Source organism: Pieris napi, chromosome 16, assembly GCF_905475465.1.
Source record: "Pieris napi chromosome 16, ilPieNapi1.2, whole genome shotgun sequence".
Taxonomy (NCBI): domain Eukaryota; kingdom Metazoa; phylum Arthropoda; class Insecta; order Lepidoptera; family Pieridae; genus Pieris; species Pieris napi.
This window is the reverse complement of record NC_062249.1, coordinates 6,059,432-6,081,959: the sequence shown is the minus strand read 5'-3', so window position 1 is coordinate 6,081,959 and position 22,528 is coordinate 6,059,432. Positions and strand designations below refer to the sequence as shown.

The 22,528-nt window shown below is 31.9% G+C and overlaps 2 protein-coding genes across 2 annotated transcripts in view; one reads left to right on the top strand and one right to left on the bottom strand.

The window, feature by feature from the left end:
* Positions 1-541: 541 nt before the first annotated feature.
* Positions 542-22,528, top strand: part of LOC125057541 — a 40,150-nt gene continuing 18,163 nt past the window's right edge. Inside the window, exon 1 of the mRNA XM_047661304.1 lies at positions 542-708. The gene's annotated coding sequence lies outside the window, so the exon portion shown is untranslated. The remainder of the gene's footprint in view (positions 709-22,528) is intronic.
* On the bottom strand, positions 14,492-22,408 carry LOC125057543. The gene is made up of 3 exons (XM_047661309.1): positions 22,171-22,408; positions 20,778-21,164; positions 14,492-16,487 (listed from the first exon to the last, which is right to left on the bottom strand). Exons 1-3 carry the CDS (start codon positions 22,337-22,339, stop codon positions 16,000-16,002), a joined length of 1,044 nt encoding a protein of 347 aa, XP_047517265.1. The 5' UTR covers positions 22,340-22,408; the 3' UTR covers positions 14,492-15,999.

The following is a 22,528-nucleotide window of genomic DNA, read 5'->3' as shown; positions in this document are numbered from 1 at the left end:
GCATGTTAAACGCAAAGGAAATTCAAAATATGTATTAATAACGTATTTTAAACCAATACAACTTGAATTTTAGAAGTTCCAATTGATTCATTTATTACATATAACATATTCAATTAACTTCAAATTCTTACTATACTTATTCAACGAATGATTATCGTAATACAGCGAGGAAATGCTGCCAGCGTTAAAGGTCTTTTAATTATTTTTTAATTAGTTTTAATAGTACTATGTAGATTAATGTGTAAGATAAGGAAGGGATCTTAGACATTAATTCACAATATATATTACAATTAAACAAAATCATAGAAAATTAATTAAGTAGTTATAGCGCATGTAAACAATAACCTTTTTTTTACTACCCGACGCCCTTAAATTAATAATTTCTCCGAATATATGATTCACTTTTCAATTAAGTCATGAAATATGATGACTATTGACTAATTGAAAAATTTTATGAACAAAAAATAGTCAGTGCCAACTTTGCCATCCCTACTGCAATCCAATCAACAAAGGTTAATTTTAGCCAGTCGAAATTGCGATCTGTAAGATACTGGCGGCCTGGAGGGATTTCCAGATGTTTTGTTAATAAGTGAAAAGTTTGTGGTTAAGAAAGCTGTGGTCGAACTTGTATTATAAGTAATCGTTCTCGTATTCCTGTGTTGTTTTAAGTGAAACTTGTGTCGGATTAAATGCAACGTTGCTCTTATTGTGAGTATTAGATTTTTGATTTATTTCGTTTTCTACAGATATATGGAGGCGCTTTGGATATTTACTTTTTATGGTAGAGTAGACTAAAGCAGTTACATACTAGAAAAAAAAAACTATTGTCTTTGTTTCTCTTTTATATGTTTTGTGTGACAATTGTACCATATATTATATTTATTTCAAGTGAATTTATATTGTAAAATTACATCGATTTCGTGAATTTTCCCTTCAGGTATGTTAAATAAAATTAGTAATAAAATCAACCTGCCTTTGAAAAAGTTCTCATAATAAAATTTTATGACTTAATTCAATTTTATTATTTTAACGACATAGTAATAGCGCATAGTTTATATGAACTTATAAAAACATTGTAAAAAATAGTGACGTAGTTGATACAAATGTAAGATATTTCGCAGACTGTGGATAGTTAAAATGTCAAAAGGTGTAAACATGAACTAGTTGATGAGAAAAGACAGACTTGCGCATAATACATGAAGGTTCCTAACCCACTATACAATTTATAATAGCTACAATTATTATCACTGAATTAAGGTATCATAAAAAAATTGCCGATAAGACGGAAATATAAAAACTACTATACTCCTCCTGTGACACGTTCTAGAGGCTTTTTAGATATTTTTTTACTAAAATAATTTTGATAATCGTTATATAATTATCATAATATAATAATTTCTTGAGAGATAGATAAGCGTTACGTTGAGAACCAAGAACAATTTTAAATTAAACGCTACTTATTTATAAAGCTTTAATAAATATAATAATCATCATGAAAATAGTTTGTACCATAAAATATACTAGATTAAAATCAGTTTGTATCATGGTAATAATAATAAATAATCCTCTAAATTTGATGTAGTGGTACTGTAAATCAAATTTGTAACGATTATGAATCACGAGATTGCAGTTCAAATTATTGATGATGCTGACTCATTCATTGTTTCGTTTTCTTAAACCCGAAGCAACCTAATTTTAAATGATACATCGGTTAATATTTCTTAGTGAAAGTGAAGTTAAACCCAAGCAAATATCTTCAAAGGGAGGCATTACCTACGCTACAGAGCATATTATGATAGAAAATAATACTATACATAAAATGAAGTAAATTTATTGAACGATCAGCTATTTTGTTTGTCTATTGTTTTCTGTGAAATGTAGGAATATGTATAGTGTATACATTTTGACACGGTACTACTACAAGCTGGTTTTTGTACAGATGACCCAAGTTGCTTCAGCGCTACTCTCACTCGTGAGGTCGTAATTCGAGCCCGGCTGTGCGCCAATGGACTTTCTGTCTATGTGCGCATTTATCACTTGCTCCTACTGTGAAGAAAAGCGCTGTAAAGAAAGCGGCATGCCCTAGACTCAACAAATCGACAGCGTGTTCACTAGGCTTATCACCTACCTATCTATTAGATAAAAACAAATGAACACAAAAGTGATACAAAAATCTGAGACCTATAAAAGTTGTCAAAAGGGGTAACATCACCGACACCTCTAAAATCGGACCTTCCGGTGTCACACTAGGCGTTATAAAAGTCAAAATCATTTAGGTAACACAGTGTACACTTAAGAAAGTCAATAAAGAAATACATATTAAATGCTAAATGCTTCAAATTTTACATCTACTCCCAGGCCGTAGAACGGACTAGCAGAACTGGCAATAAACTCACCGCCACTCTTTTTAATCGCCAAGTTTTTGTTTTACACAATGTTTGTAAGGAGCTGCAACCAAAACACCATGTTCCACATGACATCTAAAGTAATTAATAGTTAATTAAGGGTGTATGTATTACTCATATAGGTTTCATACCTACACTTTTGTACTGTATTTAGTCCGCGTTTTATAAGACCTAAATCACCCTTATACCGATTATCGTTCTTCGGACGGATCTAAGATAAAAACTTTATTTAGTACAATTTCATAATTAGGGCGAATCAGCAATATAGTATAGATTTTTACTCGTAACTTGAATGCTAATTGTTCTATTAGCACCATTACACATGAAGAGAATAGTATTATTGTTTCCTTAACGTTGCTTCATTAATTATTTTAAATGCAGAAACAGTTATTATACCTACTTTGTACTATGCGGTAGGGAATTGTAAGTAATTGTGATCTGTAGATCTTAAAGAGTTAAAGAAAGTTTTGCACCGTTCATTTACATTCAAAGTGACAAGAGGTGAAAACAAATCTTTTAATAGGTGTTATGAATAACACTATGGCCAATGGCCAAACCATAGATTTCAATTTAAATTTAAAAAAAATGTTTTATTATTAAGTAAAAAAAAGTTTTCTCAATTTTAATTTAATACTTAATATGAGTTCTTAATTATTTTCTGACAAACAATTCAACTTGCACTATTGTAGAGTAGTGACGTCAGAATATTAAACTGATTTTATTGTCATTTCATTGCGCACGCGTCTGTTAGTGCGGGTTCAATGCCATTACATACAATATAATATATGACTTATATGTATTGTATCTAAAAACTCTAACTGTCGGTGATAAAATACAAAATTTATTTCGAAAGATAAGACTTTTGAAGCATATTTCATTACGAGCTAATTGATTTTCCCAACGAAATGTTCCTATTGCTACTTACGTCAATAATTTGCTTTGTAAATATTTTTTTGCTTAAATTAATAAATATATTAACGTTTTTAAGTGAGTTGTCATTGCAAGTAACGGTAATAATTTATAAAAACATACATTTACAAACAAACAATATTTATTCCATAATAAATCATTTAGTATTCAGTTCTATTTTTCTTTACAAAATTTTCCCTTCCATTTGATGAATATTCATAATACTATAAATTTTTTATACTCCCGAATGTTTTGCTATAAAATTAATCTAAATTTTCCTTCATGTAAGATCAAAGTCGGTAATCAAGGTCGGAATATAAAATGCCTACATAATCTAAATAAGCATTTAGTTATAAATATAGCTTTTTTATGAAGGCATTCTATTTTTTACAGATATATATATTACAGAAACCAATGATATTAATAACATGCCAATATATAATTCCAATCTTGGTTTCCATCTTATATTTAAACTTAAATTTATGTTGTTGAATATATAGGAGAATACTTAACTTAAAAAAAAGGCTTTCGTTTTCCTTATTTACATAGGGTTATACGACACTACTCGCGCCCAGGTTATAATTTACGCCAGATAATATATGGGGTATATATGTGCATGGCTATGGCTCTTTGTTAGTATATATGTCGTTAGCAAGATGATGTTTAAGCGACTATACGAAAGCTACTTGCTAAAGTAATTAATTATTATTTAAGCCATATTATACGGATAAATAAATGCGTTATTTTTTAAATATTCTGGACTGCGACATATACAGATACCGGCAAACATCTTGAACAAATGTTCTTGCCCGCGCCGAAGCGATTTTTAGGTATCGACGTGTCGATCGCGTGATTGATGTCCCAGATGCGCAATCTTTCCCCCACTCCCTTGTTTAATGCTCAAGAAGTTTCCCGGTATCTGTACTCAAGCTTCATTTTTCAAAAAAAATGTGAATAACGTTAACTGGCTCGTGGCTAAAAAACACACAAATTCTATAAAAAAAAAAACAACATAAAAAGTTAAAATGATACACAATGCTCTCTGAAATTGAGACACGAATTGGCAAATTTACAAATCGCGTTTAAATCCAGAAATAAAGAATTTATGTCATAATTATCACTGACAACGTACCATTTTACGCATAATTCCACGCCGCAGACATAAGCCGTGGGCTTTGACAGCTGAGTGCTATGAATGTCAGCGCGCACGAAAAATGTTGAGAAAATTTTCCTATTCGTGCGCACGAGAATTGTAACGGTAATATGACGAATTATATATTGCTTAAAGTTTTTAATGTTTTCTAAGGTACTTCTTGTATTTTATCGTAACCATTATAATTGAAATTTGAAAAAAAATATATTTTACCCTTTTCAGCCTCAATGAAACTTTTTTTTTATGTAATAGAAGGCTCACCTGTTGTTAAGTGATACCGCCCATGAACACTCACATTGTCAGAAGGCTCGCAAGTGCGTTGCCGGCCTTTCAAGAATTAGTACGTTCTTTTCTTGACGGTTATTAAGGTATTCCGTTACATAACATAGTTATATACGTTATAAGTATCTAGTTTATAATATTATCATGTTCACAAAGATACAATTAAATGCATTGTAGTGCTAGTATTATACTTTTTATATTTGACAAAACTGGCTGAAAATTGCTTATATATTATTGAGTAATACTGCTCTAAAGCAGTATTTCATAACCTTTTTTGTGCCATATGATATGGCCCATATCCAACCTTAGCCATTATGTAATACCTACATATACCACAATACATAATAATTTTTAATATAAAAAAATTGAATTGTTCACTTCAGAAACTTAAATGATAGGTTTGAGGAAATTGTTAACGAGACACAGTAAGTAAATTTTCAAAACGTATTATGAAAAACTGAAATTCAAATTCAAAATAATTTCAATAAAAATTTCGAATTCCCTAACAACAAATTTGCGGCCCCGGCGTGGGGGCCCATATTGGGGAACACTGGCTTAAAGTAAAATATTTAAACTCTCCGATGACTAATTTTGAAGTGTTAAACTATACGCATTCACTTTGATTCTACTATAAATATTTACATAAAAATAAAAGCATTATTTATCGCCAAAGCTACATATAAAAACCATTTAAAATCCATTTAAACGTCACTCATATCAGCGACGCACTTCCGTTAATAATATTATGTAAGCTAATGAGAAGTACAATTTTTACATCTACACATTGAATTTTTAGAGCTATCAATGTCAAGACGTTGGACGTATGGACATTTTGACATGACGTTCTATCGCCAAGTGTTCTTCGTTGTTGTTAATATGTATTCCATAATTGTCCGTTTCCAATATGTGATATGTAGCATTAGAAATTTAATTGAAAGGAAGCTTTTTGCAAAAACATTTTTTTTTAATTTCTTTATTTTACAAAATAATATAATATAATCACAATATGTTACACTAGAAAACCGAAACAATGGGCTTTGGATGGAAATTGATAACACCGAGAAGAGTTGGTAACGTTTATAATAAAAATATAACATATTATTGGTCAAATGGTATTCTCTAATCCATCATTTCTCAACCATTTTTATATCGCTATCCACGACAAAGCCAAAAAGTAAAACAGTCTTGCGGCGCCGTCACTGTAGAATCGAACTCGAAACTCAAACTCAAAATAACTTTATCCATACAGGTAAACAAGTACACTTATGAACGTCAGAAAAGAAGTTAAATTAATTCTAAATTTACATTTACTACCAGTTCGCAAGTCAAGGGCGTGGAGCGGGCAAGAAGAACTGGCAAGAAACTTTCCGCCACTAATAATCGCAAAGTTTTGAGTCATATAAATTGTTTGAACTGGAGAAAATCAATCCTTGGGATTGATTTTCTCCAGTTCAGATTAGGATCCGTTAATTATTCGTCAAATTTATAAAAAGCTTTATAATCAATAAAGCTTTTTATAAATTTGATTAAAGTAATTATTGATTTACTATATGTACAATTAAATAATATGTACGAGTACATACCGCGCTAACGTATTTGTAGTTTGTATTTATTATTTTTCAACAAACTCGACCCCACCAAGGGTAGCGCCCATCGCTTGTGAAACGATGCTATAAATCTAAATCTGATGAATTTATAAAAAATAAATTAAACTCAACACTTTCTCATTGAGCAACGAAGCTTTGGTGTACAATGTGACGGATAAATTTGTACTTTTATTTCCAAGGCTTACTTGGCATTATAAATAGCAGATATCCGCTATCAGACTAGCGAATAAACATTGGTCCTGCCACGGATGTCTACCATCACCATTCAATTCGACCTATCATCGGAACTAAATTACCGAGAACCATCGTTCCACACATGACGCCATTATATAAACCGAATAGAACATTTGAAATGTCTAAATAAAAGCGATTTCAATCTCAACGAGCAGCAACAGGAAACCGTTTTGAGAAATTAAATAAACAAATTGTTATCGTAAACAGGGTATCTGCGAGGCAGCCTTGGCACATCGCTAGTTTCATCACACACTTTATACAAGTATAAATTATTCAAAGTTTATATTCAACAAAAATAGGTCAAGTTCTTAGGGCGGTTAGTTTTAAAGAAACTCCCGCGCAGATTCCTTTAAATACACGTGTAACAGTAAGATATTGGTTTATTGAAAATTATAATCGGTTTTGCAAAATATAAGTTCAACTGTTCAGGAAACGATCAATTAAACGGTGAACCGTTTCGATACAATCAAATAGATTTAGAAAATATTTTCTTTAGACTTTTATACCTACTAATTCTACGCAGACGACGTGTGAGAAAGACTAAGCTAATGAACGAGAGGATACTTTCCTTTGTTACAGTAAGTTTTACTTGCGAATAAAGAGAAAAATATTATTAAAGGTTGCCACTTGCTTCTGTCCTGACATACCTTTCTCGTCATCCACTTTTAGCTCCGGGATTTGGTCCAGGTATGTACGTCAAGACCTTCCCAACCCAACTTTACCATCCATGGTGGCCCCTCAGCATTTCCTTTCGTATTCTTGTCCACTTTTAACCCACACTGCTGACGTATCTCGCTATAACTTATTCTATCACCCAATGTTTCACCACACATACTTCTAAACGCTCTCATTTCCACGGCATTCCACAACCAATATGCACTATGGGATAAGCACTCCCTTGTGTACAGTGGAGCTACGTTTGAGATTTCTTGGCTATTAAGGAATGCAACGCTTCATGAACTCTACTCCTAGCATTCACTCGTCTTTCTATATCATCTGTATACTTTCCATCCGGAGTAAACATACAGCCAAAGCACACAAACTTATCCACTCGATTCACTTTTTCTTCATATACCAGAATATCGCGTACAGTCCTATTGACACCTCTTTCTATTACATATACATATAGAGAAAAAATCCTAGATACAACATCGGGGTGCGAAGGACTTCGCGGTTACGAATCTTTTGTTTTACCACTATGCTTACGTACAATTCAATAATTACCACTGCTTTAAACAAAAACGTGTAGCGAGAAACATATGAACAAATGATACAGTTATTTAGACGTTTTGTTGTGAAACTTAAAATCAATGAATAACTCTATAAGACAGGTGTACCTACTACAAATATGCAAAGAATTCCGAAAATGCATTCGTAGATCGACTGTTTATAAAACGGTTTGATTCACCAAGCCATTACTTCGTAAATAAATCAAATTTCTCACAATATTTCACTTCGAGTTTCTATTTTCAACCTGTTTGTGGTTTTTTTCAATCGTATGGTAATTTCGTATCGATTAACATAAACAAAATCTAATAATAGCAAACCGCGTTTGCAAACATTTAAATCTAAATAAGTGGCTCGGCAATTACGTTCTCGAGAAATCAAATAAGTGTTATACAAATCATCAACTACATACATTTAAACAAGAGTAACTTCTAAGAAGTTTGCCGGCTTCTTGCAGTTCACTCTGAGCCGATGGTTTGTAATAAAAATTGTATATAAATAATAAATATATATCTATGCTCTTTAATCTTTTGCGTGACACATTGTAAATTCCAATTTCAAACGAAAAGCGAAAAAAATAAACGAAACTAATTTTTCTAAGCAAATATATTAAAAACTATTTCAGCTTCGATTAATTAAACATTAAAGAAAATTGTGCGTAAAAAATTAAATCTATACGGAATCATCGGAAAAATATATGGTCAGGAAAGTATAGCTCACAAATAATCATAATTAAATTATAAAGTCTCCCTTTAGATGTAGCTTTTGTAATAAATATCTATTGATTATAAAACGATCAGTAAAGTAAAAAGTTTTTTAAAACATCGTCAATTTACAGCGATGTCTTTTAAGACTTTTTTTATTATGCATAATACTTTCCACATTTAGCAGATGTAAGTAGTTTAAACCCGCTTCCTATTTTAGTGGAATAGCTTTAGTATGCTGTATTATCGGTTTTCAGAAGTCAACAGACTGACTATAAATCCCCTACAAGCCACTTAACCGACTTTACACACTCGTAAAATTGCCTTGGTTTAATTCATAAGTGTTCTGTTTCAGGTAACAGTAAAGAAATAAAGTATATATTGTCAAAAATAAATATTAATAATATTATAATGGTTTCATCTAATAGTAGATATATTGGTCTCAGTTTAAAAAAATCTCTCGTAAGAGTATCTAGTACCATAAAGTAATACTGTATCTTTATTACATAGATTTCTCATAAATGATGTCTTCTTTGATTTGATTAAGTCACCTTCTTGGTAGCGATATTGAATAGTTATATCATAAAATAAAAATTAAAAACGTAAAACTTTCTTTACGTTCCGCCATAATCAGCGTTCGAAGCAGTGATTTTAAGCAAGAATATTTTGTGATATTCAGTGCTGCTAAACGTATAAATGGCGCCAAAACTCACATATCACCGCGCATGCGGTTATACGGGCACTGCCACAGATAAATACAATACAGTTGAATATACCATAGAGTAGCCACACATTTTACTTACGAAAACTAAATCAAGGACCGATATAAACTAATTATAAAGAAAATATTCTCATAATAATAAAATTATAGTATATTCATATAATATTATAAGCAAGAGATTCAACTGTAGGCTTAGATATAAAAAAAAAACATTTAATGCCGGAATGAACCTGGTGGCGATTAAAAAAAAACACAACTCTAATTTTAAGACAAGGCAACTACTAATTTTTATAAATTCTAATTTAAATTGCACCGAACTTTAATAAATTGTATAAACGATTATTATTGTTATAATTACAGTTCAAATAATCATTCCAATCATTCTAAAAAAAAAATTTTTCGCACCTTCATAGTAGCACTAGTAATTATTTGTAATAGGAGTCATCTACCCATAGAGACAAAGCTTTGGCGCTTTCATTATTCAGGGCTTCCTTATTGAAATCGGGCTTTGAGCCCTGTAAAATTGGGGTCAATCTTCATCAATAGATTTGCGGTGAGACGAGCACAATAGCTGTTCAGTTTAGTAGTTTTATTGCGCATAAAAACCAAACTTTATGACGACATTGTATTTAATCGCTTTGCTAAGTGGTACCGTAAAATATATGAATACTTGACGTTTTAACTGATTTGCATAATAGGCATACAATATGTATTGTTCTATATTGTAATCTAGGCCCTGAACTATACTAGAACGGTAGTATAGTATTGTTTACAGGTAATTAACATAAAATTCCTTCCAAACCAATTCCTAATAAATCCTGAAACAATTGTTCCTAGATATTGCATTTAATAGTAATTTTACAAAAAACACTCTATGGGGGCATATCTAATCATTGCCAAACTTTCAATCTTGTCTAAAGCAAAACCAATTAGTTTTTACTGTCTTTGACAAAAGCTTTATGTTTTTAAATTTGGTTGTAGACGACTTTATAAAAAAATTCGATATTTTCGAAGGCGACTTGTATGTATATAGGATTGTATGTACTTGTTTGTATATAGGATTAGCAGTAAATAATTAAATAATTTAAAAATGTTTTTTACATAGCCTTTTAGCCCATAGCCCTTTTACATAGTTCTCTTAACTCCAAATAAATCACATACATCATAAAAATCTCAACATATTTTCAGTATTTTATTGAGTGTGAACTATTAATAAAACATAATAGCATCGTAAAAATACTATTAATAGCGGTTGAAAAGTTGCCCTACTTGTGGTTGGATGCATTCGCGTTTGAAATAGCTTCGTCTGTTAGACTGTTACCATTTCTTAAAGGGCATTGTCATGTAAACGATTTGCAGACATTATGATGGATTATAATCTTTGTAAGAGTAATCTTTAAGCATGCGCATCAATGCCTTTTTCTTTACATTTGCACAGATAACACATGCTTGTACGCTTTAGACAAATTGCCTAAGAAACCTAGTGTTAGATCCCAAAAATCTATGTATGGTACGGAAGACTAAACACCTGTCTATAACCAAAAACAATCAATGAAAATGCATACAGATTACAGAAATGTGTCTCCTAGGTAGCTGTCTATATACCATATTCTTAGTGTTTAACATATAGTAAAACATTATAAGTTTGGAAAGGTTTCTATTGGGAATTGCGTCTGGAATATATCACCGCTAGTTCATCACACGGTACATTGTATATCTACAGTGCTTACAGTACCATTTAATGTCAATGCAAAATAATCATATTATCTAGTTTTTGTACAATGTACAATTCTCATGTTTAATTGTCAATAATTTCTATTTAGTACGAACAAAACTGAATCGCTCACGGATATTAAGATCTTATGATCTCTGTATTTCTTATCTCAAAATGTAGACAACAACAACAAAGAAAAAAATATACTAATTAATATTATTTATCTTGGCACGGTTTTCTTATGTCGACGTTTTTTAAGCTATATTATACAGATAACTTTTTATGCAACGGCAATTTAGAGTTTTATGGGTAATTTCACAAATATTATCTTGCCGATAATAAAATTTGTATATTTTGTTATTTTGCCAGAGAACCTTTGTAGGTAGGTCACACATAAACGTAATGAAAATTCAGGTTTGGTACGCCATTACGCTTAACAGTTTATTTACAAAATATATACAGCATATTTTTGCTACAATTTTTATTTTTTTATAAACGAAAGCTTGCCAACGCTCAGCACACTGATACTACATACAGAAAAATACAATACAAAATTTAATGTTTAAAGAGTATGTATCGATTCATAAATTATAAAAACTAATATGATGTTAAAACTTTTAACTTTCATTTAGGTACCTACATCAAAAAGCTAAATAAAATACTTATTTATTATTGACTGAATTGTTTAGTAGTCCATAGAAATTTAAAGACCGTCGTTAAATTAGATAATAATACTTTTACAGTTATCTACGATATACCGAATACCTATGTCTTTCATCGCACGTGTATAATAGCGCACCCGAACTTAGCCAAATCGTTTTATAAACAAATCGTGCATGCTACGAAACTGCTACTAACATTATCAAGCCATAATACTCATATCGTACATGTAGTATGAGGTTTACTGTTTTACATGAATCTTCGCAACAATCACCTAATAATTACAGTGCCATATACTTTTCTTGGCCGGTAAGAGCGTCGCGACGCTGTCATGGATATTAGTATTGCCAGTAAATAAAAATTAACCATTATAAGGGGAGTAATTTGAAGTCATGCAGGCTAACTTAATAATTTATTGAAATGGCTTAATAAAACAATGTATACTAGTATCTAGAAAATACAGTTCTAGGCTTAATTAAATCAATGTGACACAAAGTTAGGAACAACTGATATGATAGGTTTTTTTACCTGTACTAATAATATGATATTTTTTTAAGATACCTAGCAATCAGAACCGTTCGCAAGGAATAAAAATTAATATATTTTATTAATATATTAATATATTTGTATTTCTAAAAGCATGTGGCACTGTCAGTACTCTTTGTGATCATGCTACAGGTGTCAAAATGCTAATCTAATTATTATTCTTAAAACAATACAGCCAGTGTTAAATATGTATAACACTGGCTGTATAAAACATCATAGGGAACTTTAACACAAATTTATTAGAACCTTAAGATCAAATTAGTAAAGTGTTTTTTTATAAATCCTGGATTCTTCAAAAAGTATTTAATGATAAACAAAAGGCTCTTAACTAAAGCTTAGTTTAACCGAAGACTAAAAGTTGAATCTGGGCCAAGAGCGTGGATGTAAAACAATCAATTGTATGAATTGTGCACGCGCAAAATACAGTTTCACTGTGGCCCTAATTGAGGAGGTTTTATTACCGATTGCATAGCTCATTGCTATCACTCACTACTTGGAGGTTTGCGCATTAAAAATATTCAATGATCATTTACTCGACACCTTGCATTGATTAGCAAAGGCACCCGTACCGTCAGCGACTTTAAATCGAAATTAAAATGATGTAAAATTTATGTTCACCGTAATTGAATTTAGAATATATAGATTGTAGCTTATACTATAGAAAATGCATTGTACTACATAATGTGGTACGCCACTCTTTGACGACACATAATACGAAATTTTTTCCCTGTCAAGGACGACCATAGTATAAATTGTGCTCATTTATGCAAGAATATGCGCGGGCGCAAATTTATTGCAGAACGAAGTATGGCGAAATTATCCGGTGATGGTAGTAGAATATACGGCCTTACTTGCAAATAAATAAGCATTTAACGTTCACCAACTTCCTAACTTAGGGCAACCATTAAAATTTATCTTCAAATGCTCTTTCTTATGAATAAGTCCTGTGGTGAAAGTCAACTCGAGTAAAGACTGCAAATTTGACTTTGTCTCTGAACGACATTTAATTTGTTTTGGCAGGAATTTTTTATTTCCAAGTTACGGAAGCCTGCCCCAATTTAGTGTTCCGAATAAGACGTATTGGGAATATGAACAATACATCAATATTGATTGTTTTGATGCTTATACTCGGTTATGCACTGGACGTAGGGTTGTCATTATTTTTCATATTATTCAAAAATTATTTCAAGATACTTTCGTAAGGGATAGTTTTGTTGACTAAATATTTTTATATTATATAGATATTGATTGCCGTATGGCAATCGAGCTCTGAGTATTTACAGAGTCTGACTCTTTGAACGTTCAAACTATAAGTACAATTTTTGCGTAATATTAAATAAGACAATAATATTTTAAAAGTAAAACCACTATTAAACACTATTAAGAAGAAATCGGAGAAGTAAATTATATGCATTATCATATTTGCGTACCAAAATACCTACCTCTACGTTACCAAAAAAATTTCAATAACCTTGGCAGCCATTTGTTTCACACAAATCTTCGACAAAAAGGTTTTATGAATGGGAATTTTTAGGTATGTAGTACGGTTAAATTAATACCAAAGATACTCCATTACTCTCTACCACATAAGCAATAAATATACAACACTAATCTTATTTCTTATAGTTTTAAATTTATTTTTATTGCGTGGCAACCCTATTTGAGTTTGCTTTACGGTTTCTAATTGAGGAATGACCGAGAAAAGCTTTGATGTCGTAATAAAGAAGATTTATAGGGTTGTCATAAGTGAAAATTATGTTACTCCTCTGTAGTTTGTATACATTCACGTACGTTCAAGGTCTAACTAAAACACTAATTACTTAACCAAGGTCCGGTAAATTCAATTCATAGTTTAATCGTTTTTAATATAAATCATAAATACCTCCATTAATACTATGCGTTTGCCGCATTATTTATTTAAAATTAATTAAAATATCCCAAAGTTATTACTGTTCACAGTCTGTGACTGGTGCTAGGTGAGATTGCTAAATAAAATATTCGTAGACAATCGAACTTTATATAGGCACCTGAAAAACACTGTATGGTAGCAACTTGCTATATAATAATTGGCTAATTCTACAAAACTATTTGATATTTCCTTTTTACAAAAGATATACGTAACTATGTTTCATTTATGTTATTTATAATTGACTTTTCACATTCTAGTCACTTCCATCAAATTTTGACATACTAAGCAACTAGGTACTTAGGGTAAGGCTCGGACTATATAAAAACGTGTAAAGTTATAACATACGGGATTCATTGTTCGTAATGGGGATTTGGATTTACGTCAAATAGATGTACATATAACGAAAATAAAAATCAATTGAATAGTTGAACACTTTAATTATAACGTATTTTGAATTTGGAATGCTCACAGATATTTTAACGTTATTTAAATGTATGTTTAATCATTATAAGTATTTACTACGAGTTATAATTATATTGATTATTATGATGATAGCGTCGTCCAATTATATATTTCATGAAAATATACTTGTTTCACAATTGAGTGTTTAACTTAAGGCGCGCTATAGATTACAAACGAAGTAATTTTAAGCATCACAACTTTTAAAGCATTTTACAAATACATTTTTTACTGATAATTAATAAAGCGTTGAGATTGAGAAACGAGACAAAGTCCAATACATTTGTGACGTACGGCAGTTAGACTAGACGTTGTCTCTTTCTAAATCTTTCTCTAGTCTACACTTATCTCAAGAGGAAGTTTTTTAGGATTCATAGTAATTCTATGCTATAAATTTACTGAGAGCATGCTAATACTGCAGGCAATTTCTTACGTTTCTAATCACATCAATCAACTAACTCGTAAGAAAGCGTAAGCTGTGCAGTACGATGTATTAACCTAAATGTTACTCCTATAACATAGGTATTGCATTTCGTGTTCTGGTTGAATGATATTTAATTTAATCTTAATAAACAACTTAAGTTATTATTATTGTGCAAGTCTTACTTATGTAAACCACATAAATTAAATATAAATTTAAAAAATATATCAATTTTTTTAACGAAATATTGTTACATTTACAACTATTATATCACTACACATAATAAATTATGTTTAAGCTAAGCTAATTTAGTACAATTAAACGATTTGCGATTACAAAAAGTATAACCAAATATCGCGGGAGTGGGATTGTAAAACAAAAGAAGAAACGACGTCATCGTTTCGTTTGATTGTGATTCGTCAACCGTAGTCCAATTACCGTTAGCTCCATCAAACAAAACACGTATTTCGTTTAATAATCTCACCGACCATATTATGATTGGTCTAAACATCACAGATGCCCTAGACCGAAAATATTTACAATGTGAAGCTATGTTTCGCTATTAAATTTAATTCTAACCCTCTAGAACTCTTCTCTCTGTAGAAGTGTTTCCCACAACCTTCTTGGTGCCATGTGCCACGTTAGTCTTTCTAAAATTCTTATGGTATGTAACATACATAATTTTTGTATTAAAAAAGGTGAATTGTTCACTTAAGAAACTTAAATGATAGGATTTAGGAAGAAATAACTAACTAATTGTTAATCACTGTTCTATAGGCACTATATGGACTTATACCTAGCCTTATGATAATAATGATTATTAGTTGATTGGTTTTGCTAATTATGGTTGATTAAAACCAAGATTTTTAATCATAAAAATGTTCATACATATGCCTGGATCGGGCTTGGCAACAGTTTATATTTACGTTGTGGAGTGGAAATATACACGATAGTTGCCACTCGAAATAATAAAGGAGATATTAAAAGCGTAAGCCCGACACAGTTTTTTTTATATTTTTTAGTTAAACTCAACCGCATATAACGTATTCTAGGTGTTGTAAACTGTATTATAAACTAACTCTTGTATTTTCATTCTTAGCATTAATTTCTTAGCCGGCCCAAGCTTCTTCACATGTGGCAAGAGACTGTTAAAGAAACCTATATCTTCATCCTTGGCAACTTCCGTCGTTTCACCACACTTCTGTATTTCCTCATCATCGTCATAAAAGTCAGTTTCCATTATAATAGGTTTGGTATCAAATTCGTCGAATTCATCATCTCTTGCTGGGGTATCATGGGCTACTTCTTCACCAACGGCCGCTGTTTCAGGTTCAGCATTGGTGTAGTAATCGCTTGGTTGCTCCGCATCGAAGTCTTGACTATAGGAATCATCAGCGAATTCAGCGTCATCGTTGTCAAAGAATTGGTTCTCAAGAAACTGAAGTTTAGGTAGCAGCACCCAGTCAGAATCTTGTTTCCGCATTTCCTTTCGCGCTTGGTCACGTAGATACTTCCATTTTAGCCTCGCTTCGTCACCTGTAAAATTTAGTTTATTGTTTAGTAACATAACCTTTCATGAACTTCTATAGAAGAAGTCAATATGGGCATCTATTTCACACCTTATTCCGGTATTTTTTTAATAGGGTGGTAAAACTTCTGCCCCATCTAAAACATTTGTTTCGGAATTCGTATCTTGGTCGTTTGGCTTGAAGCATTGAATAAATCAAGCAATGATTAATTTTTTAACTTAAAATAGTATTTTCTACAAAAAAAACTGCAATTAACGGATAACGTAGGACTAATAGCACAAATTTAGAATAGAACAAGATTAAAGGGCCTATAAATTATTTTTGTAAAATATTGAAATAAGAAAGTATATTGTCCCTGGTATTATTAATTTTTAAATGAAATGAAATGAAATGAAATGAAATAGTTTATTCTTGCAAGTAGGACCATATAAATCACTTTTACAATGTCTTCCTAAACTAGATGAAGTCGACATTTCCTAACTGACTGCCCTGAGAAGAAATGTCGAAACAAACTCGGGGGTCTTAGTCTCTTTTATAGTCCAGATAATACAATAATAAATTAATAAATTGGTGTAAACAAATGCAGAGTATTTACTGGACTGGTCTTTGGAAGAAAGAACCAGATCGATCTGAGCAAGCCTGTGCCAGCAGACGGCTAGCATGCCCCGAATAGCTCATGCAGCTCAACCATTTTTGAGGGAGCTGCACAACCCGGTACACAACAATACCGCCAGTGGCACCATAAAAATATGTGGGGCAACAACTCACTCAGATCGCCAGCCCAAAATAACTATAGACTAAAATGTATCAAATTATAAATCAAGCAAAAGAGTTTATGATATACCCGCATAATGTTTACACTTACAATGGATACAAAATGTATTTTTAAGGTGTACCTTAAAGCAAGGAAAAAATAATGAAATTGAAAAATATAATCGAAATATAAACATTATTCACTTGGCATGTCAAAGTGTAAAATATTGTATGCAAAAGCACAAAACATGTCAGTATTGTAGAAAAAGAAAAAAATGAATATGCACTAAGCACAAAACATGTCAGTAATATAGAAAAAAAAAATGTAAAAAAATGAATATGCACTAAGCACAAACATGTCAATAGAATAAAATAAAATGCATATGCAAAAGCAAAAGACATGTCAGATTGTAAATATGTACAACATGCAAAAAAAAAAAAAAGAAGTGAAAGACAGCTTAAAAAAAACACAAGCGATAGCTGTATAAGCGAGAAGCTCAATCCCAGGCGTTTCTATCATTTAAATAATCGGATATCCTGTAATATCCTTTAGTTAATAATTTTGATTTAATAAAAAATTTAAATTTCTTAAGGGGAAGTTTACGAACATCCATAGGAAGTTTATTGTAAAAGCGTATACATTGACCCATGAACGAGTTGCTTATTCTATGAAGGCGAGTAGCATGAACTGTTAAATTATTTTTGTTCCTAGTATTTCGGGAGTGAAGATCAGACAATTTGACAAAATCCGGTTCGTTTTTGTAAACATAAAGTAAATTTTCAAAAATATATTGTGAAGTTACAGTCAGAATGTTTATCTCTTTGAATTTCTCTCGGAGAGAAACTCTAGGACCTAAGTTATATATAGCGCGGACAGCCCTTTTTTGTAATAAGAAGATTGTATTAATATCCGCACAGTTTCCCCAAAGGAGAATGCCGTACGTCATCAAGCTATGAAAATAACTGAAATAAACAATTCTGGCAGTATCCACATCAGTAATTTGTCTAATTTTCCTTACAGCATAAGCAGCTGAACTGAGCCTTCCAGACAATTTGCTTAAAATGCTTTAGCATTTGCTTTAAAATTATTTTCTCAAAAATTTTGCTCAGTGTAGGCAAAATTGAGATAGGGCGAAAATTCGTAGCATCGGTTGTACTACCAGATTTGAAGAGTGGAATCACCTTGCTTAACTTCATTAAGTCCGGAAACACACCAGATGCGACACAAGAGTTGAACACAATTGCCAGACATTCAATTATTGAGATATTATTTGAACTGACAACCCCCAAAGATCGGTGGACTTTTTTACTTCCAAATCTTTAAATGCATCTAGAATGTCCTTAGCACTAACAACTGTAAATTCAAAACTTGTCCCACATTCTGCGACACAGTCTTTAAGTATGTTGTATGCGGAGCCGGAAGACGACAACAAAGTTTGAGTTGTTAATACAGGAATATTAGTGAAAAAAGATTCAAACTCGGTTGCCACCTCCAAATCCGCCCTAACATCTATATCATTAATTTTAAGATGAAAATCATTATTCTTAACTGTGGTTCTTCCTATTTCAGAATTAATAATATTCCAAGTAGTTTTAATTTTGTTTGCAGAAGATCGTATTTTGTTTTTAATGTGTAAAGATTTTGCGGCAGCGCAGGCTCTCTTAAAAGTCTTAGAGTAATTTTTAACATACTCCCTAAACCTTTCACTATGATCATGGTTCCTTTCATTATATAATTCAAATAATCTTATTCTGCTTTTAAAAATACCTGGTGTTGCCCAGTCACTAAACAAAACTCGATCACTAACAGAAACTGATCTAGATGTAAAAACCTTCTTAAACTGAGAATTAATCATGTTAAATAATGAAGAGTAAGCTTGGTCAGGGTTATTGTGATAAGGCAAACCAGGCAGTTTTTCATTTAAATTATTTTTAAAAAGTTCTAAACGATAACTGGTTACTGGAACAAAATTAACATTTTTTCGATTTGCTTTAACAATGTCTTTAGTAAATGAAACCAACTGGCCACAGTGATCTGAATCTAACAGATTAATAATTGAATAGAAAGTTGGCTTCACATTTGTAAAAACATTGTCAATACAAGTGGCACTGGTGGCAGTTATTCTAGTTGGCTCAAGGAAAATATTATATAAATTATATGATTTCAATAAGATTAAAAATCTATTAACAATACTAGATTTATCTAATAAGTTAATATTAAAGTCTCCACAGACGGCAACTGTTTTATTAGTATTAGATATTTTTATTAATACATCTTCTAGGATTTTTTCAAAAGTATCGTATAAAGTACTAGGGGGCCTGTATACACTCAATACAATGAACTGCTCAAGCTCAATACATGCTATCTCAGCAACTCGCTCAACAGACAGGCTCACTATGTCGGTACGTTCTTTAAATTTAAGATTATTCCGAGCAATAATTAAAGAGCCTCCACGTATTAAATTAACTCTGCTGAACGAGCTGGCTACCAGATGATTGTTGAAGCTAAACATGAACTGGTGGTCCTTTAACCAATGTTCAGTAATACATAAGATATCAATGTTATTACAGTTCATGAACAACTCCAACTCCAATTCTTTACCCATCAAACCCTGAATATTCTGATGTACTAAATTTAAAATATGCTTATTATTGATTTTATTATTGACATTTAAGGAGTTTGATGGATCTCCTAATAAACAACTATGACTAGAACTATTGCCAGAGATCACCTCTTTTGTCTTAAAATCTAATTTAAATAATTACTTGGAACAAATTCCAAGGTATCTTGAGAAAAGGTACTATTATCTATCTGCTCAATAGGAGCAGATTGGTTAGCCAAACATTTGGCTTCGTTCAAAATACAATATGATAGCGAATTTGCTACTTGTCCAATATAATAATTACAAAGATAATAGTTATCTTTTGTCAAAAAGTAATTATAACTAATGATGACATTAGTGTCAATAAATTCAAATTGTTTATTATACAGTGTCATTGTATGAATTTTATTATTGCATCTGTACCTAGCATTGTTTTCGGTCTGTGACATACCTTTTCCATAAGGAAAAGCAAATAAGACAACTTTATTTACATTAAGTTTTGATAACTTTTCAAAATAACTGATTAACATATTTACTGTTACATTACCTCTTCTCCCAATTAAAAGTACAATAGTTGTGGATGGGCAATAACTATTACTTACTATTTTATCTAATATTTGTTTATAGGAAGCTCCAGGCATACAACAATTTATGACCTGAGAACCTAAATTTTGGTATAACTTATGAGATATGTTTTTGCCCATTTCATCGCTAAATATCATTATTTGATTTTTGTTTATTACATTAGATTTTAATGAATCAACATCCTTAACCAAGTCTCCCTAAATGTTCTGTTACAGTGTGGTCACGCCTACCGCAAAATACTTTTTGTCTTCTGAATAAGAACTGTCACATTTGACAGCGAAATGAGCGGGATACAAACCTTTAGTTGAAAAAGAAGTTAAAAATACGTAAGGAATTTTTTTTGCATAAGCACTTACGTGTAACTCCCAAATCAGCGGCAATTTCCTTCCAAGCTTCATCTAGTTTGTACCAATTATGATGACCCTTCAGCTGCCTGTTCCATATAATCTCTCTCGTCCTCACTAGCTCGATTAATTTATCCATATCAACATCTATTATTCTTCGTTTATTCATAAGCAGCTTTTTACGCATTGTGTAACCGAGTTTCGGTGTTTTTATTGATTCATCTAAAGAATTGAACACTTCTTCAGCGGTATCCTCTGCTTCTTCTTCATCTACTACAAACTGATTGTGAATAAATTTCAATTTCTCGAAATGTGGCCAGTCTGACTCTTCTTGATTCTTTTTTATCTCTTTCCGACATTGATCTTTGAGATTCTTCCATTTTTTCCTACAGTTTAGACCTGGAAAGAAATTAAGAAACTATGAAAAATTGCATTTTATGTTTTAGAGTTTGTTTAAAATTTTAAAGACTAAAAATTTGAGACCGTGTCTTTTATATTTATTATCATTGCAATCTAACTACGCAATAATTAAGAACAATATTAATAACTCGGTAATAAAGCTTAAGTAGACGTATACATAATCTTTACTGATTAATTTAATCATTCATATATCTAAAGAACGGCAAGTCAGGTAGGATTTTTTAATGAATAGACGTTTGCGGGAAGCTTATATCGGGTTTTCTTTAGATTAGATATATAGTGAACATATTTGAATCGTTTCCAAATTAAAATAACTGTAATTATAGGGCATAGAATACAGAAAGACTAGTAGAAGACACTATAGATATCGAATTTATTAAAATAAAAAATAATTACAATTGCAGTATGTGTAATAGTTTTAAATATAGTTCTCACGATGGACAGAGCCGGGTCATTTAAAAAAAAACCCGTGACGGATATATTATCCGGAATAACCAATCGTGATCCCAAAAATTAAGGTACTCTACCTATCTAGGCCCTACCCTACAACACGATTAACGGATAAAAGCTTCTAAAACTATGTAGCTGTACCATGAGTTTCACAAAATATTTTACGCTAACATAATTCGTATACCCTTGTGTCAAAATGTATTTGTATGAAAATTACAAATTTTCAAAACATTACACATGTACAACATTTCTATCTGAAATAGGTAAATGTTTTAATAAAGGTTTAAAACCCCATGTTAGAGCTTGTGAAATGTGAATCTTTAGTAAATTCAATTTTAAGATATAAGCATTAGGTAGTCAATGAAAAAAGCGCCATCTATACAAAATACACAACACTACGGCGGGAACGCTTGGTAAACATGTCTTACGGCGCTGGCATAACCACAGCATCGATTTTTTAAAGCGACGAAAAGTTGACGCCCCGCAATATTCATGGCCGGACGGTGTACTCGCTCGGGCGTTCACCTATACTCACTTGTTGTTCCGACTTCTGCTGCCACTTCATTCCAGTATCTCTCCAATTTAAATCGATTTCTGTGGCCCCTATAACTTTTATCCCACAAACACTCCCTCGCCTGCACGGCAGCTATAAGTTTGTCCATGTTTTTGGTTTTTGCACCTTTGGTTTTGCCTTTGCCTTTCATAGCGGAGCGGGTTATACGGCGATAGCGACTTAAGTAACGCGCGGATGCGGACTGGGGCTTGCCGCGTGACGCGTCGCTCGCCGCGTCGCTTCCCCTCTCACGGCCCGCTCCCGCCCCCGCCAGCAATCCTATTCGCTTGTCGCCATACTGTCGCGACGCGTACTTTTAATCCACCTTATTATCGACTCA

Coding starts and splice junctions, on each gene's coding strand:
- LOC125057543 (XM_047661309.1), bottom strand. CDS start 22,339: ATGAAAGGCAAAGGCAAAACCAAAGGTGCAAAAACCAAAAACATGGAC. Junction 21,165..22,170: donor AGCAGAAGTCGGAACAACAA/GTGAGTATAGGT, acceptor ATTTCTTTCCAG/GTCTAAACTGTAGGAAAAAA. Junction 16,488..20,777: donor CGCTGATTTGGGAGTTACAC/GTAAGTGCTTAT, acceptor TAAATTTTACAG/GTGACGAAGCGAGGCTAAAA.